Source organism: Eurypyga helias, unplaced genomic scaffold (assembly GCF_000690775.1).
Source record: "Eurypyga helias isolate BGI_N326 unplaced genomic scaffold, ASM69077v1 scaffold8452, whole genome shotgun sequence".
Taxonomy (NCBI): domain Eukaryota; kingdom Metazoa; phylum Chordata; class Aves; order Eurypygiformes; family Eurypygidae; genus Eurypyga; species Eurypyga helias.
The window spans coordinates 1-16,901 of record NW_010236610.1 but is presented as its reverse complement, the minus strand read 5'-3'; the positions used below and the strand labels follow the sequence as shown (position 1 = coordinate 16,901).

Below are 16,901 nucleotides of genomic sequence, written 5' to 3'. Positions count from 1 at the left end.
ATCCCGCCAGCCGCCCATGGGACAGCGGAGCGTGCCATGTCCAGAGGTCACAAACAGTCCCGTCCCGAAATGTTCTCCATTTCTGCTGCTTTCGCCAGTTCAGTGAACTTTAATGGAGTACTTCCGAAATGTCAGGAACTGGAGCAGTTTGTCTTTTCGCCTCTGCTTTAGTGCCATTAGCGCTCTCGTTTTCTCCTCCAAGTCCTGGTCGGTGGCGAGGATTATCTTGGCTCTTTCCTCCGCCTTCTTGTCTCCAGAGTTTTTGAAGAGTTTCTGTAGGGACTCTTCGTTGATACTTTCAAAGATGTTGGCCACGGCTTTCTTGCGCAGGGCTGTGTCGAAGCGGTAGCCGTGGACCGAGGGGCTCACTCGCAGGGACGTGGACATGGCTGGAGGTTTGTAGCTTCTCTTTGCTCTCATCTATGTGCGCTGCTGCCGGGTTTGCCCTCGGGGTCCAGTCAGAGGGTTGGGTGCTGTGCCGGCTCCCAGGACCGGTATTTAAAGGCAGTCTGGAGGAAAAGCCGGAGGGCTCAAGTTACAGTGATGAGATCACCATGATGTCAACACTGAGCAGTCACCGGCGAGTTTAACAGTTAAGTTGCCAACTTTCCTCTGTTGTGCAGCCTGGATGAAGTTTTTGGTGTTTCTATGACCGGGGTGTTTTTTCTTTGACCTGGTGCAGAACAGGCTTTGTGCAACGTCAAGTGCCGCTGCAGGACTTTGAGCTGGTACAGCTCGAACACTGCTCCTGGCCATTTGTTGCATGCGGAAAAGCTGTGCGTTCAGGATATATCATTTATAACACAATAAACAGTTAAAATTCCAGGTAGGTACTATTGCAATACTAGCAAGTGTTAGCTGCGAGCCTGTGCATGCAGATGTGTGCTTGTCTGTGTCTTGGTCAGACAGACAGACACCAACGCAGCAAAACCTCCTCAGGTCTGGGCATGGGATGCTTTCTGCTGCTTCCCAGGTGATACGTCCCAGATTTACTGCTCTAGAGCTGTACTTTGTAATTGGCAAGTGGTTTACCAAAGGCAGCTGATCCCTAAAGTCCTCGGAAGAGACTTCCCTGGGATGCTGCACCCCACAGCTGCCCAGCTGTGTGTGGCAACGCTCGCACTGGGGCAGCAGGTAAAATCTCTCTGCCCCACTGTGCCTGCAGCACTGCAGCAACTGTACCAGCTTGTTGCCCTGTTCCTCTTCCAGCATCCTTTTTCTTTAATTTCCAGCTCACTGGTGCATATCTTCTGCCCCAAAAGTGTTTGTGCTCTCCACCCCACCCTTGACCAATGCCAAGCCCTTGGGCTGGGAGTACTTGCTCTTAGTCATATGGTTTAGTTTTAGCTAGTCCTGCGAGGAGCAGGGAGTTGGGCTCGATGATCCTTACGGGTCCCTTCCAACTCGAGAGACTCCGTGGTTCTGGGAGTCTGTCTCGCTGAGGATGTGGACTGGGCATGGATGCTGGCGAAGGGCTGGCTCCTACCTGCGGGGCTTAGAAATCTGGTGTTATGAGCACAACTAAGCCTGGTCCAGAATGGCAGCAGGTTCAAAAGTCACCTGGGTGGGGGAGCCAGATATGTGTAGTTTGGTTAATGGCTTAAAAGGGGCCGGATGCTGCGGAGGCACTGTTTGGAAAATCAGCTGCTTGTTTACTGGTTGTGTTGATGGCCCCTATTACTCATCCTGACTGAAGAAAGCCAGAAACAGCCTCTGTCCCCATGCCAGTTTGGCTAACGGCCCCAGGGGGTTCCCTTATTTACGGGGGAGGTGATCTGTGACCACAGCGATGAGCAGATCCAAAGTAACATCGCCCACTTGCTTGTCATTCCACATTCTCTTTAAAACTTGGGTTTTAAAGAGTCTGGGGATGTGCCTGAGCACAGCCCCTGTGGACACCCTCCTCTGTGGCCAGCGGGAGCCACGGGAGAGGCAAGAGCACCTGAAATCGGTGTGCCAGGCGTTTGTGCTGGCACAGAGCAGAGAACAGGGCAACACACCGAGTGGGGTGCGGATGGACCCCCAGAACGACTGGCAGCCCCAGCTCCATCCAGGCTCTCCTGAGCTTCCAGGTGGCCAGTCTTTTACCCTTAGGAGAGGGAGGGGGCTGCATTTCAGTGCTTGACTGCTTTCCCACCTGGGACCTCAGGACTCATCCATCAGTGCTGAGCACAGACCAGCTCCCTGCATTTGCTCGCATCCCGCCGGAGGACCGGCTAATTAATTTGCTCCGTGCCGTTGTTACCGGAACGCGATCTCCCTGCACGTGCCAGACGTTTCTTTTCCGCCGGTTCTGCAGGGCTGTCGTTGTGCGAGTTACTTTTTAAACGTTTGTCTGGATTTCTTTTGTGTGTGCTAGCTGTTGTGAGCTTTAGTGTGTAAACAACTCCTTTGCAAAAGCTTGGGACTCTCCTTCTGCCAGAAAGACTTAAAAGCCTCGCACTTTGGTGTAGTCGTGACGAATTTGTGAGAATTACACATCAGCCGCTGTTTGCTTAACGTTTGCAGGGCTGGTAAATCCACCCTGAAAACAGGACCTTTTTGATGTGGCTGATTCCTGTGAAGGAGCCTCATGTTTTATAGACCCCGTTAACATGAAATACGAGGGGGGAGCCGTTGGCAGGACCTTGCTCATCGCTGGGCCCCTCCTGCTCCAATGCAAAGTGCTGTGTGCGGGGAAAACCTGCCTGTAAAAAGTGTCTGGCTGAAATGCTAAATGTACTTTGCTTCACTGGACAGATAATACAGTTTTGGAGTACTTAGGGTGAAAAAAATAATGCCAGAAGATCAGCTGTAGAAAGCAAGCCCTTCTTCTGTTTCCCCTGGTTGAAAACAAGAGCGGAGTGCTGTTAACATATGCCTGGTTTTCACTGCTCTCCTTGCACATGGAATCCTTCTGCAGGTATTTGCAGAGACGTGGCTGAGAGAATAAATTAGCAATATTTGCGGAAGATACAAGCTCAGAAAAGTATCTGCCATGGAAACCGAGAATAAAGCTGATGCTTTCGGAGTAAGACATCAGGAAGCTGCCAAGATGAAGCATGCGTTTTCTTGCGAACTCATCTTGCGCTGAGCAGTAACAAATGTCTTTGCCCCTTCAAGCTTCTCTGCCCACTTTGTATAAATTTAGTTGCGTTCAACTCCGAGTGAGAGGTGAAGCATGCCTCGTCTGGGTTTTCCAGTAATTTTCGTTTGCATCGGTCCTTTGATACTGCTTCCCCAGTAATGCCAAGGAGGAATTATTCATGCCTTGGATTGGAGTGCAACTTCGGGCGAGATGCGATTTCTATCACAGCTCTCCTGCTATTATTGTATAATTGCTTTGTGAAATGCAAACGCTCCGTTTCACACATTAATGGGACGATTAATTCCTATCCCCACCGTCTCTGCGGAGCAGCTCAGCCCCATCCCTAATTGCGCTCCGCTCCTCATGATGTGACAGGTTTGGAGTGCTCCAGACGTGGGCTCTTCAGCTGGGGGGATGTTTAGGTTTGTGACAAGTTTTGGGGGGCGTGGGGGGCCCTTCTGCGGTCTTTGCCATCGCAGCTTACCTAGCACTCACAAGCACCTCATCCTGGGTTGTGGCCATGGAGGTTTTGAAGATGAAGCACTTACTGTAGGCTGAACCGAGCCTCTGGGTCTTGAACCTGGTGCAAGCAGCTGCCAGAGGGACAGCCTGGGGACAGATGGTGACAGTGGCCAGGTCTGTGCTCCGCTGGCAGTGCAAAGCCTGTTTAAATAGACCCGGAGGCATCTCCGGCTCACCTCTGAGTGTGGATTGCTGGAGGATCCCGGCAGCCCTCTCACAGGAGAAGGGCAGGTAAAGCAGGGTGCTTGCCAGGTCAGAAGCCACTGCAGGGGCTTCTGGAAAGCTCCCAGCCCCTGGAAGGAGCCGGCAGCCCCAAGAGCAGGAGGTGGAGGGAAGGCCAGGGGGCTCTCTTTGCAGTAGGGGTAGCTGGAGCAGCCAGTGCCTTTCCCGCAAACTCTTGCAGAGAACTTGGTCTGCATTTATGTAACTGTCCAAAATCAGCCCAAAGAAGGTAATCTGGGATGCTTTTGCATTTTGCTAGGGCATGTTTTGCATAGCTTTCCTTTCACTAGCTTGCCTAAGCCTGCACAGCTTGGAATACCGCATTGGTACCGAGAGATGCAGCAGTGCCTGCGGAGAGGGTTGGTGTGCAGAGACCTTCCCAGGCACAAACTGAGCTTTCGGAAGGATACCTTTGGGACAGGAGAGAGAAGTGATGTGATTGCCTTATATACATGCATTGTCTTTGCATATATAAAATCTAAGCAGCTGAAACGCCCAGGAGCCCCAGACCATCTCTTCCCATCCTTTCCCTTGTTATGTGTTTGACCTCTGGTTCGCTCGCAGCCTTCACTTCTTCCGCTGGCTGTGGAGATTGGAGAATCCCTGTCCTTCTCGGGAGCCATAAATGCTGCTTCTTGTGTTTACTCTCTGATGGGAAATGTATTTGGAGATGGAGTGCTCTGCAGCAGACACAGCTGCGGGATGGCTGTAAGGTCAAAGAGGAACCAGTTCATTGTGTTCCTCTTGGAATTCAGATTTCTGGGAATTTGTCAGACATCCAGGTCGTGCGAATGGCATCGCCTGCCCCGGCTCTTCAACCTCCCTGCCCACAGCTTCTTCCCACTGTGACTCAGGTGCCTCTTTCTGCACAGCACAGGCTCCACCTGGGTTTTCTGCTTGTTTGGCTGTGGGTTGGGTTATTTTGTGGTCGTTGTTTCTTCAGTAGAACATCTGGGAAGGCAGATCGCAAGGCAGGACGCTGTGAGCCCTTTGCTTGCAAAACCCAAGAGCTTAGCTTGGCCGTGTGTGCTCCCTACGACTTGTCCTGTGGTCCCCAGTTCAGATGTGCAGTACAGCAATTTAACGGCAGTTCTGCTGCAGCTCAGTTGCTGCAAAGTCAGGACATTTCCCAGACAATCCCACCCACACAACCGCCTGCCAAAAAAACACTATTGGTTTTCAGACAACAGAAGACACAATTAAGGTGGTTAAATTCCATCAGAAAAGTTCTTAATGGGGAAAAAAAATTTGCACCGTGTCTATTTAATACTTTTCTCTATCCTACCTATGAAAACTAAATTAGGTGCTGGCTTCTGGGCTGCTGGGACAGGCGTAGTTCTCTTGGGTGTAGCGTGCTCGGCATCAATCCTGCACTCCAACATCCCACAGCCCAGGCAAACCAGAGTATTTTTTATTAAGGTCTGTCACTCAGCTGGAGCCAGCGGCTCTTAGTGTCTCTGCGGAGGGGTCCCTCCGCCCCACGCATCCCTCCCTCGCTGGCAACCTGCGCGCCTGTCCTTGCAGACACGTGGGAAAACTGGCTGTGGCCCTCCAGCTGCTGTGCTTACCATTTTTGGGGCAGCACAGGCTGCTGCCAGTTAAAGAAAACATCTCATTTTCATGGTGTCGATGCGGTTAGAGGATTCGGTGGTGACACCCAGGGCACAGGCTGGACCGGCTTGAGCCAGGGGGACTGTGGCCTCGGGGTTTCACAAAGCAGCCCCATCCTGGATGGGCAGAAGGATCGTGCTGCAGCCAGGCGGCTGTGGGAATGCTGCGGCTCAGCTACGGGAGCTGAGCATCGCTCCGTGCAGGGAGACCATATAAGAGTAAAGTTTGTGGTATTACTGATAATGAATGTCTCCTCATTTCTCATAAATTCTCTTCTAAATGTACAATCACCGAGTTAATAATGCAGCGCAGGGCATAATGGATAGCCGGTTACAGTGAGTAAATCATGCCTCTTGAGAAACGGAACAGAAACTTCTGGCACTTTTAAAAGCCCTTTTAAAGCCCTGCATTTGGGGAAACTGAGGACCCATCGACTTCTGGTGTGAAAAGCTTGCTGTCACAGGGGGATGGGGATGGGGAGGGGGGACTGGCTGTGTAAGGAAGTCATGGGGTGGCTTCCCCCATTGCTTGAGGTTTCCCAAAGTTGTCTTGCCAAGGGAAAATCCAGCTGGGGTGCTCCCCTCTTGTCATGGGAGATAATTACAGGAGAGGCCGGTAGCAGATTGTTGGGCAGAGCACGCGGTACGGCTGAAAGCCTTGTAAAAGAAGAAAAGCAGCATCCCATGGGGATGCAGGCAAACAATGCGCTCAGGGCACGCAGGGCTGCTCTGTCAGATGGGTGCCGTGAGCTCTGGCAGGACCAGCATCCCGACATGGTAACTAACCATCGTGTTTGCAGAGCAGCTCCCTGTGTCCTGCTATTCCATGGGAGTCAGGGAAAGTATTTTAGTATCCTGACTTCAGCATCTTCCTCCTGGGTCAGCAAGACTGAGTGTAGCAATGGAAGTTTGGACTTTCAAGCACGAACAACCCTTTTCTTTCTCTGTCAAATTTCCTGTTTGATCTTCCTGAAGGTCCCTGCCTACCCCTCACTGGAGAAGGCTGAAGGCAGAGCTGTCTCCAGTTGTCAGACAGCTCATTGTCTGGTACTGAGGGGACAGGCTCACGGGAAATCCTGCCTTGGGGCTGGGACACGGGCTGGCTCGGGTCATTGTTGCAGCCCAGCCCACGGGCGACAGTACCAGACACACGTACCGTGCCCCCCTCATCAGGGCTCTAATCTCTGCCGAGCCGCTTCCTCTGGCTGCAGAAGGGGTGGCAGACAGGATGCGTGCCTTTGTACTGCTCCGGCTTCTGGGGGCCCTCAGTGCTCCCCATCACTCCCTGAGCCACTGTGGGCTAGGGCTGTGTCCGGGGGTCGGCGCCGGAGCTGGAGCCAGATGTGCAAAATGGCATGGCACAGCCTCCCACGGGGCTTGGGGAGGGGACTGCTAAAGGAGTCTGGTGGAGGCAGAAGGGCTGAGCTGGGTCTGGTTCAGAGGGACACACTTTGCTGGCAGAAAAACCTGCAACTTTAGCTTTCCCTTCCTTAATCTTGTGGCAATGCAGAATAGGCATGGGGCAGAGGTGGCTCCTGTCCCGGCTGTGTTTTGGGGAGGAGCAGCATGTATCTGGGAGCAGCGTGGGGATAAAAAGGGAGCACCCTTCTTCTTTGTAGCCACCCTTTAAATACTGGAACACAGTGATAAGGGTCCCTTAGGGGAGAGTATTTAAAGGGTGGCTACAAAGAAGATTGGGACCCCCCTTTTACAAGGAGTCACATGGGGTAACGAGTACAAGTTGCTCCTGGGGATATTCCAACTGGACACGAGGAAAATTTTCACAGTGAGAACAATCAGCACTTGGAATAATCTCCCCAGGGAAGTAGGGAAGTGGTGGACTCCCCAACACTGGTCACTTTTGAGGTTCTGCTGGATGGAGTGCTGGGCCGTATTGCCTACACTGGGCTTTGGCCAAGGAAGGTTGAACAAGACGGTCCTTGAGGTCCTCTATGACCTGAAGTTCTATGATTCTGTCACGTGTAGCCGAGTAACACTGAGAGAAAAAATCTGATCAGAGCAGAGGGAACACCCAGCTGGTATCTACAGCGATTTATCAGGAAATAACCGATTCCTTATTTGTGTGGGAGATTAGCGTAGAATTGTGGCGTTATCAGCCTTGTAGTTTGTTCCTCGGAGTAAACAGATGGTGTTTGCCTCCCGTCACCCTCTCCGGTGGCCTAAAAGCTTTCGCTTTGGAGCTGCTAGGAAAGCAATTTCGTCACCACTGCCATGCCGGGGCGGCACCGCAGCCCGAATCCTCAGCAGGGCCCTGCCTACGGCTGAACCTCAGTGGCTGGGGGTTGCGTACAGGTTTTGGGGGGTTGGTTTTTGCATGCTGAGGCCCTGCTGCATTCCCCCCATGGGGCTGGCTGTGCTCCTGGTGCTCTGGGGGGACAGGAGCTGCATGGGTGCCCCACGGGTTCGCAGGGGTTTGAGACCCATGCAGCCGCGGGGCCAGGCTGGGGCTGTTCCCAGGACTGTTGTGGCTGTTTCTGGGTTATGGCAGGTTACTGGACTGTCACTGCTTGTTTTCCTCATCAAATTGTACCCGGCAACGCACGTCAGCTCCCACTCCGAAGAGCAATAGCAGGGCTATAAAGCCTATCTCTGCGCCAGGGGCGGTTTTGGGCGCCGTCCTGGCGTTGCCTGCCCGAGCTGAGGTCTGTGCCGGGCAGAGCCAGGGCCGGGGAGCCTCCCACAATCCCTGAATGATTGAGGGCACAGAACTGCTCTGTGCTCCCAGCACCCCCCGAGACTTCCCCAGCAGCAGCCCACTGGCAATCTCTGCTCTCAGACTTGGTTAGGTCACGCAGTGATGCCTTTTAGATGTTTTCCAACCATCACGTAGCCTAATTATAATAGTCTTAGTGACTGATGCCTTGTTTACAAGTGAGCCTTGTCTTTGTTCTCGAGATCTGCCCTTGAATCCTTGTCAAATGTCAGCGCTGGTTTATGGGTATGTTGGTCTGTCTGCGGTGGTTTATTTATGCAGGCGGTTCAAACAAAAAAGAACCGGTTTAGAACCACAAGTTTATTTCAGCTCTGTGTAGGAGGGGAGGAAAGGGGAGAGAGATGATGCTGGGTGGATGTGTATAGGTATGGCAAAAAGTGCTTCTGACAAGAGGCTGATCAGCAAACGAGCTGTGACTCCTCCCACTTCAGCTCGTCCATCAGAGGTTCGATGTCACACTAGAAGCCCAGCCGGGTTTGCAGTTTGTGCTCTGAAGTTGTCAGCATCTCCCTGGGAGAAGTAAATGAGGTTTGTCTTTATGCCTGCCTTTGGCAGAGAAATCTGCCCGTCACGAGGGTCTGAGACTCACCAAGCGAAGCAGGAGCTGGCACCCATACTGGCTACCTTTGGGTTTTAAGGTCCCTTCCAACCCAAACCATTCTGTGATTCTATGACACGGCAGCGCGGGGCTCAGCCAGAAGCTGGTCACTCCCCTGTGTTCAGGGTGCTCCTCCGTGGCCTTGGCGTGGGCCGTGTCGGCTCACCGAGCAGGCTGGTCAGCACACACTGCACTTTGGAGGTGGATGGGAGAGCCCTGATGCTGCTTCCAGCTGTGTCCCCTCTCCTGCTTTTCTCTCTTACCTAAGAAACCCTGAAAGATAAATGGGTCAGAACAAGGGTTTTCAATCTTGGTGTCATCCTGCCTGGCCTTGGAGATATGTGTGACATGGCCATTCACAGTCCCAACCACAGTAGCTGCAGCATGTAATTAATGTGCCCAAACACCAGCACGGAGCCACGTGCTTTTTCCATAACACATGGAAGGGACGTTTAGATGGAGAACGCCGGGTAAAACAGCTCCCGTGTTGATCTGGATGTGCCTGAGTGCTTGGACGGCTCCGATCTGCTCCCTTTGCTCCGCGAAAGCAGCAAGGAGGAAAAGCTGAGCAATGCCTCGTGTTTTGGGGAGCAGCGCAGGTTCTGCCCCTGGCGTGGGCAGGGAAGAGGGGAAAGGGAAAGCCAAGGTTTCAAGGTTTAGGTATTGTCATGCGTCGCTGCTGCTCCTTCAGTCACCATTGCTGTTTGGATGGTGCTCGCTGGCCCCCAGCTTCAGGCGGGTTCCTGCAGTAGGGGCCGGGGGTGCTGTGGATGCGTTGGGAGCTCAACACGCTGCTCTGACGTGAGGCACAAATGAAAATAAAATATGTTGCCTGTCAGTAAACAGCGTGGTGCGTGACGTCAGGTTAACGAGGCTGGTGAGCTCGTCTCCAGAACCCTCTCCATGCGTAAAGCTGAGTCAGTTCTGGCCATGATGAGGTTCGTGGAAGGCTCGTTTCCCAATACTGTTTAGGGAAATCTTACAGAGAATGTAAACAAAATCCAGCAGATATCTGGCCCCAAACCCTGCCTCTCTCTCATCACGGCAGTGGCTGGGGAAGAGAGGATTCCAGTGCAGCAGAGGGGACAGTGCTTGTCCCCCTTGCAGGCAGGGCTGCACCCGCAAACCTCAGGGCAGCCACGTGCTGGGGGCAGGTGGGATGCTCCAAGGAAGGATACTCAGGGGCTAGACCCACGCCCTGCCCTCCTGTGTGCCACCACCTCTTGCCCATGTGCCACCATCCACCCACAGAACTCCAGGGTCTCATCCCCATGAGCCAACGTACCCAGTCCCAGCATCGCAGTGACGGCCTCGGGATATTCTCAGGCATTATGTTGGGCAAACATCAAGTGTCTCGTTCAGCAAATTAACAGGATAGCCTTTCTAACTGTGTCTGGCCTTGCAGGGATTGTGTCCTGACTCGCCCCGTCTGCTCACAGGACATCCCACTGGGAGCGAGCTGTGCCCTGCATCTCCCCATTGAAACCGTTTCCACCGGGACTTCTCGCCACGGGGCTCCTCTCTGTTGAGGAAATTTCTTTGATCAGTAGAAATTAAACCAGGAAAATATTTTCCATTTGTGTCAGGATAAAAATGGCTCAAGCCAGGCGTGATTGATTGCCAAAAAAAAATCGGAGCAACCCCAGTGCTGTTTCAGAAGGCTTCCTACTGTTCTTGCGTACAGTAAACACAGAATATATTTAGCAGCAGAGCCCAGCATGAAACAGCCTCTGACTTCATTAATAGCAGCAGCTTCTCCTTTTTTTTCTAAGAACTCTGTTCAACAGAGCTCTTGGGAAGCTGGGTATGGATTGCTTCCTGGGCCCACCGTGCCTGCCTGGAACGCCAGTGTCTTTGTTTGCCTTTGTTTACCCGGTCTAGCAACCGCGGGCTGCCGTGACTAACTCCGCAAACAGGCGTTGGGGCGGCCGCGGCGCTTCCCCCGCGTGGCACCGGTGACATGCCACCGCGCAGGCGGTGATTAAACGCTGGCGTGAGCAGCCACTCCGCTCCTTCCCCGCCGCCCGCCCGCTTTCCCTTCCTTGGACCGAGCGTGCGTGGCGTGGGCTCGGGTCCTTGGGGTCAGCGCCTCTGCCCGGCGGCTCCTCGTGGCAACCGTGGCACAGCTTTCCACGCGAGGAAACATTGGCAGAAATAGGTTCTGACCCTGGCAGCGTCACCCCCTCGAATCCTAAAATGAGAAGCCGTGGGGCTGGAGTAAGAGGCGAGCTGAAGGAAGGGGCTGTCGGATCATTCCAAATCTTTGTGTCGGCCCCTCCAGCCAGCACCAACCATCCCAAGTGCATCCTCTTGGTATTGCACGAGCAAATAATGGCCGTGATTTATTTATTGGAAAAACTAGTATTTCACAATAATGCACCTTCTTCATGCTATTTGTTATTCAAATTGCTCTACACGTCGTCATAAACCAGGAAACCGCTGTAAATACAGAAAAGGCAGCCCCTTGCACAAGATGCTGGTGGATTTTACCACCTCCCCCCTCGGCTGTGACCAGCTCAGGAGCTGCACCGGCAGTGGGTGCGTGGCCTGGAGAGCCAAACCTGTCCCAGGACTGGGGAGCCCCTCGCTTCCCTGGGGTGCACTGGGAGCAGCCCCCCTTCTCCCCTACCTCTCTGCAGGCAGGATGCCCAGGAGTTGGAATTAAAGCCATCACTGCTGGTTTCTTGTCCCTGAATGTATGTTTTTAGGCCACAATTGTGATGTATTTTTAATGCTCCCCCAGTCTTCGGAGGAGGGGAAGGGGACAGCATGCCCCTCTCAGCCGGGCGCCTGCGTCCCAAAGATGAGGCTGCAAACCCAGCCCTATATCCTGCCGCACGTTGTATTTCTGCTGTATATTTTATGAACAGGAAAGTGATTTCTGATGTCGCTGACCCCCATAAAACCCTGTTGCTGGTGGAGGGCTCGGGGCAGGGCAATGGGGGCTGCAGCAGCAGCGTGCTGTTCCTATGGTGTGCCTCATCCTAAAAGGAGGTCAAAGTTCTCTGTCAAGACCCATTTGTGGCTTGTTTCCAAACTGTGTTTGCCCCATGCAAAGCTATTTTTATTCTAACGTTTTAGTCTCTGGTTCCTTTCATTTCCCAACAGCATTAACAGTGCAATGTTTTATAAACAGGGATTTCAGGCCTTGAAATAAAGCCCTTTTCCAAAAATCCCATCTGGTGACTCGCTTTACACCAGTTCTGTTTCCCAGCACCGACCATCCAGGGAAAACATGAGCAGTATTCATCTGACACCCCCTCCCCTCTAACCCTTAACTTCCCAGCAGTCAGAAACGTGGGGTGCTGGGAGCTGCGGCCGAGTGAGCGTGTGGCTGTGCGACAGCCCCAGGCCACCATCCCGTGTTGCTTCCCCCCAGCAGCACGGATCCTGCATCCGTACGGATCGCACGCTGGCCAGGAAAAGAGAGGGGGGCATTCGGCTTCAGCAGTGGAGGTGATGGAGGGTGCGGAGTGGGATCCTCGCACCGTTGGCAAAGCTGGGAAGCTAAAACGCACCAGAGATTTAGTGGAGGTCACACAGGTAGCATAAACAAACTCCATCCTTCCCTCCCTTGCTCTTCCACGACTTGTCCAAAGGCTGTTGTTAGGCTTGGGGGGCCAGGTCCCAGGGACAAAGAGCGTACAAAATCGAGCGCCAGAGCAAATAGAACAGGATGATGCAACCTGCACAACAAAACCGATGTTGGCGAGACGAGGCGCTGTATCCGGCGTGTCCCCAGCACAGCGATGCCGGTGGCCCTGGGCTGGGACAGCCTCGTGTTCGTCATCTCCACAGCGATGGTTTTTCAATCTGTTCCCAACTCCCCTTCCATATTAGGTGTAATTTAGCAGCTCCTCTCTCCCCCTCCTTCTGCGCTGTAATTAGCGCTTTTTGGCTTGAGTCATGTCCTTTAATCATATCTGGACCACAGGCACTCCTGCCAAGGTGAGTAATTCCCCGGGCAGAGATAAAGCCTCTTCGTTCCTTGTGCTCTCGCCAGGCTGAGCGTTCAGAGGGATGCGGTGCTCCGGCCACACACCCGCTGCAACGTCAGGTCTCGGGCAAGTGGCAGCGCCAGCAAGAAGGTGAAGACAATTACTTTCTGCGCCCTCTCATCCCCCCCAAGGGGGAAATGCAAAGTGAACTTGCTTGTTATTAATAAATTGCTTTGAGACCTGTGGCAGAGCTGTGCAGGAGAGGAGAGCCTGACTAGGAGTCAAGCATCTGTAGAGATGCTGTCCCCATGGCTACGTGTCCATCGCAGGTGTGCCGTGGGGCTGTGTGCGCCGCTCGCCCTCCTGGTGTGCCGTGATATCCATGCCCGGAGCAACATGCGAGCTGGGACAGTTGGTCACTTCCACAGGGACCTGCTGCCAGGCTGTGAGTTGTTTGAGCTCGGGGAAGGGCAGCGTGAGCAGGAGAGCCCCGGGATGGTCCCTGAACGGGCTGCAGGGACGGCTGGGGCTGCAGCGGTGATGGCTTGGGGGGTCACTGCTTTTCCAGGGTGCAGCAGGGCAACAGTCAGGATGTGACCATCGGGAGCCCGGCAGCCTGCAGGAACGCAGCAGCTCTGGTGTGGGTGTGTTGCTCTGAGATGAGCTTGCTAGTGGATAGAGAAAGACAGATAAAAAGGAGCAATCCCGGCACAGAACAGGAACACATGCAGAGCTTCGGGCTGGAGCAGGTGTCAGCTTGGATGGGCCCTTCAGGGTTGTAACAGCAGCCAGGGGCTCCTGAGCCTCCCAAACGCTTAAGGAAGGTAGATCGTGGAACATTTTATAGCTTGTGAGGAACTCATAAGGCAGCCAGGACCTGGATAATGGGGGATTTTAATTACTTGGATATTGATGGACATAATAAGTGTGCAGCAAACCGCATAGGGAAACCTGTGGCTGGAGGGGAGAGCGAGATTGATCTCTGCACAGCATGTTAAATAACCTAAATCGCTCGGAGCCTCCTCTGGCCCCGGTTCCAGGAGCAAAGCCAAGTATGATAAATAAGGTCGGGGTTGGGAAGTGTCTGGAATCCAAATGTTTGTATTCTTGTTCGATTTCAAATATTCACGAGGACAAAAGCGATAGCAGGAGTCGTGGCAAAGCGCTTGGCTGTATGTGCCCGGGGGCTGTGAGATGTGCCGGGGAGCGGGCAGGCAGCCCGTCTGCAGGGAAAGCGGCTGCGAGTGCCGAGAGGCACCTCGGGAACCTTTGCACAGATTTGCCTCGGTGGAAGGTGAGACACGGGCAAGGCCAAAGGAATGGAGGAGAAGGATGGAAAGTCTGAGCAAGCAGTGGGTGGGATGGGAGCTGCCAGGCTGGGCACGGTGCAGGGAGCGGAGGGGAGCCCAGCAGACAGGGCTGGGCACCCTGCTGCGGGCAGGTCCTGGGGCTGACCGGGAGGTTTGGTGGCATGGAAGGTGTGCCCAGGCAGGGTCACCTCCCACCACCTCAGGTGCGCAACCAGCCTCCCTTCGCCATCACACGGGGCTGACTTTACGCTAAGGGCTTAAGGGCCAGGGCTTTACAGGGGAAATCACTTAATAAAAGGGGGTGATGTGTCAAGAAGAAGGTGGACACCCCCAAAACTGGGCTGGGAGCGTACTGCCAGGCGGCTCCCGAGCTGCAGATTCGCAATGGAAACACGTACATCAGCGCTGCAGGGGCAGGGCCTCTGCAGTGATAAGACAGTTTTTTGTGTGGGTGGCGTTAATTTGGGGCTGTAGCTGCTGTTCTGGTTGTGGCTGAGGACTGCGATATCCCTCTTGGTTTTGTATCAGCGCCCTGGGCAGGTCAGCACTCCTGGCTGACCCACCAGTTGCTCTGGGTTTGGGGAGGGGGTACAAAATCCAATTATTTGTGTGGAGTCTGGGTAGAAATGGTTTTAACCCTGCCTGTCCCATTGCAGGCAGCAGCGCAGGGCGTTCCAGCTCTCCCATGGACTCCGGTTATCCCAGCTCTCTTTCCGAATTTCCTTTGCTCTTCCTTTTGCTCTCGGTGGCAGAAGGGCTGTGCCACCCCACACATCCCGGGGTCCCCCAGCACCTGACAAAACCAAGGGCAGAGCAAGACCTGGGGCCTGCAGACCCATCTTGCTGCACATCGCAGTGCGGTTCCTGGTGCCGGCGGCACGCCAAGCGAATGCCAAGCACCGAGTTATTCTCAAATGTATTGTGGCATTTTTTTAGGCGTAGGCGTAAATTATTGAAATGCAACGTGCTTCCAGTCGTAATGCACCTGAGACTTCAGATGTCTGCATCTTGTGATCAATATTAGACAGCAGTGGTTTGGAAACAGAGAGAAATCAAAGCTCTCGTGAAGCAGCGTTCCCAGCCTGCCAAGAGGAAAGACGGGAAGGGTCTGTGCATCGCTGTGCATCACTGTCTGGGTGCTGTGAGTGTGGCAGGATCCTCCCTGCATCCGACTTTAAGGGAGCTTGAATCTGATTAATGCATGTGCTGTCGCAGGGTGCGTCTCTCACAAAGCATTTGGTAAACTGTAGCCGAACGTGGCGATGCTACGTAATTTGCCAACCTGGGAATGCCGTGGTCTGGCTGTTTCTGTGCAGCTTTTCAGGCACCTTCCTCATCCCCCAAAAGTCCTGTGTTGTTGGTGAGCATGCCCACCAGTGCAGGGTACCCCTTAGCTCCCCAACATCTCATCTCCAGTTTCCAGGTTCCCCTTTTCTCTTCCAAGGTGGCACAAATCCACCCTCCTTCCTCCCGAGCTGGAGCATTGCTGTGATTCTGCTGGTTTGGGGCAGAGCCTGGGGGCTTCATCGGGGTTTGCAGCATGAATAAATTCCCCTGCAGCCCTTTGCCCCTTCCTGGTGCTGGCATCGCTGGGTTTGGGCCCTTCACGGCGTGTGTGGAGCCCGTGGGTCTCCCCTGCGGTGCCAGCCTGCACCAGCTCCCTACCCATCCCAGTTGTCTTTCAGCCAGACTGATTTTCATTTTTCCCCCTCTAAGTCTGCTGTTATCCTGAAATGGTCTGAAATGTAATAGACCAAGACAATCACCAGAATGAAATATTTCCTACGTAAAATATGCAGCAGCTATTCAGAAATGAAGATCGAGTGGAACGAGGGCTGCCAGGCAAAGATTTAAAGGTGCTGACATGTTCCCATAGGTTGTTTACCGAAGATATCTTCTCCTAAACCCCAGCTTGAAGACTGCCTCTCAAAAGAGGGCACAGAATAAAATTTAGCAAGGAGCTTTAATAATTCAAGCTGCCGTGTGCTGAGCTTTTGTTGCCCTTATGGGAACAAAGCCTCATTTCAAAGGACCTTGACTCTTCAGTCAGTGCAGAAGTGGCACTGCCAGAGCTATTTTTGCACCAAGACGCTGGGTGTGAAACCTGTCTCCCGTGGCCGCGCCAGCAAAACCTGGGCAGGCAAAACACGCAGGCACACGGCCCGATTTCCCTGAAGATGCTGATTCCAGGGAATTTGGGGGTGCTCTCTCGCTGTAAAAGGGCATCTTGGGCAGCTGGTATTATGAAATGAGCTTTAGCGCTGCTTTTGGTAAAGATCTTCCCACCCATTCCAGCAGGGTGGGGTGAGGTGAGCCCATTCCTGGGCCGGGGAGCTATCGGGAGCTGTGCCGAGCTGTGGCGTCTGTTCCGTAGGAGCCTGTGTATTGCTTGAACCAGCATCAGGCTGGGTGTTGGGCTGCTGCAGAGACCTGGTGAGGACCATGGCATTGTCTGAGGTGGTTTTCCGTTGCTAGCCCCTCGAGGAAACCATATGTGTTGAGAAATGGTGGATGCCCCATCCCTGGAAGTGTCCAAGGCTAGGCTGGATGAGGCTTGGAGCAACCTGGTCTAGTGGAAGGTGTCCCTGCCCATGGCAGGGGGGTTGGAACTAGATGATCTTAGTCCCCTTTCCCCTTCTCTGGGTTTGGGTGACTTCAGCATCATTCCCATGGCTGGGAGTGGGTGTTTGCCAGCAGACTTGCCCCGTGAGTAACTGTGCTCCCGCTGCAGACGCAGCTCCGAGGCATCTCAGCCTCTTACCCAAACCAGGAGCAGGCGTTTACTCAGACACAACTGTTCCGTGCAGAAACAAGGAACGGTGAAACGCCGGGCAATGAGAGCTTGTTGTTGCTCCCCCGCCCTCGTTCCTCTGCTGCGCGGAGCCAACCGCCGGCTTCTG

General features: G+C 53.7%; 1 protein-coding gene across 1 annotated transcript; it reads right to left on the bottom strand.

Annotated features, from left to right (window-relative positions):
• Window positions 1-99: 99 nt before the first annotated feature.
• On the bottom strand, window positions 100-420 carry LOC104506261 (chromosome unknown open reading frame, human C8orf4). Its single transcript, XM_010147154.1, has one exon. The coding sequence runs from the start codon at window positions 418-420 to the stop codon at window positions 100-102; it is 321 nt and encodes a 106-aa protein (XP_010145456.1).
• Window positions 421-16,901: the final 16,481 nt, after the last annotated feature.

Excerpts from the sequence above, each read along its gene's own strand:
- LOC104506261 (XM_010147154.1), bottom strand. The coding sequence starts at position 420 with ATGAGAGCAAAGAGAAGCTACAAACCTCCAGCCATGTCCACGTCCCTG.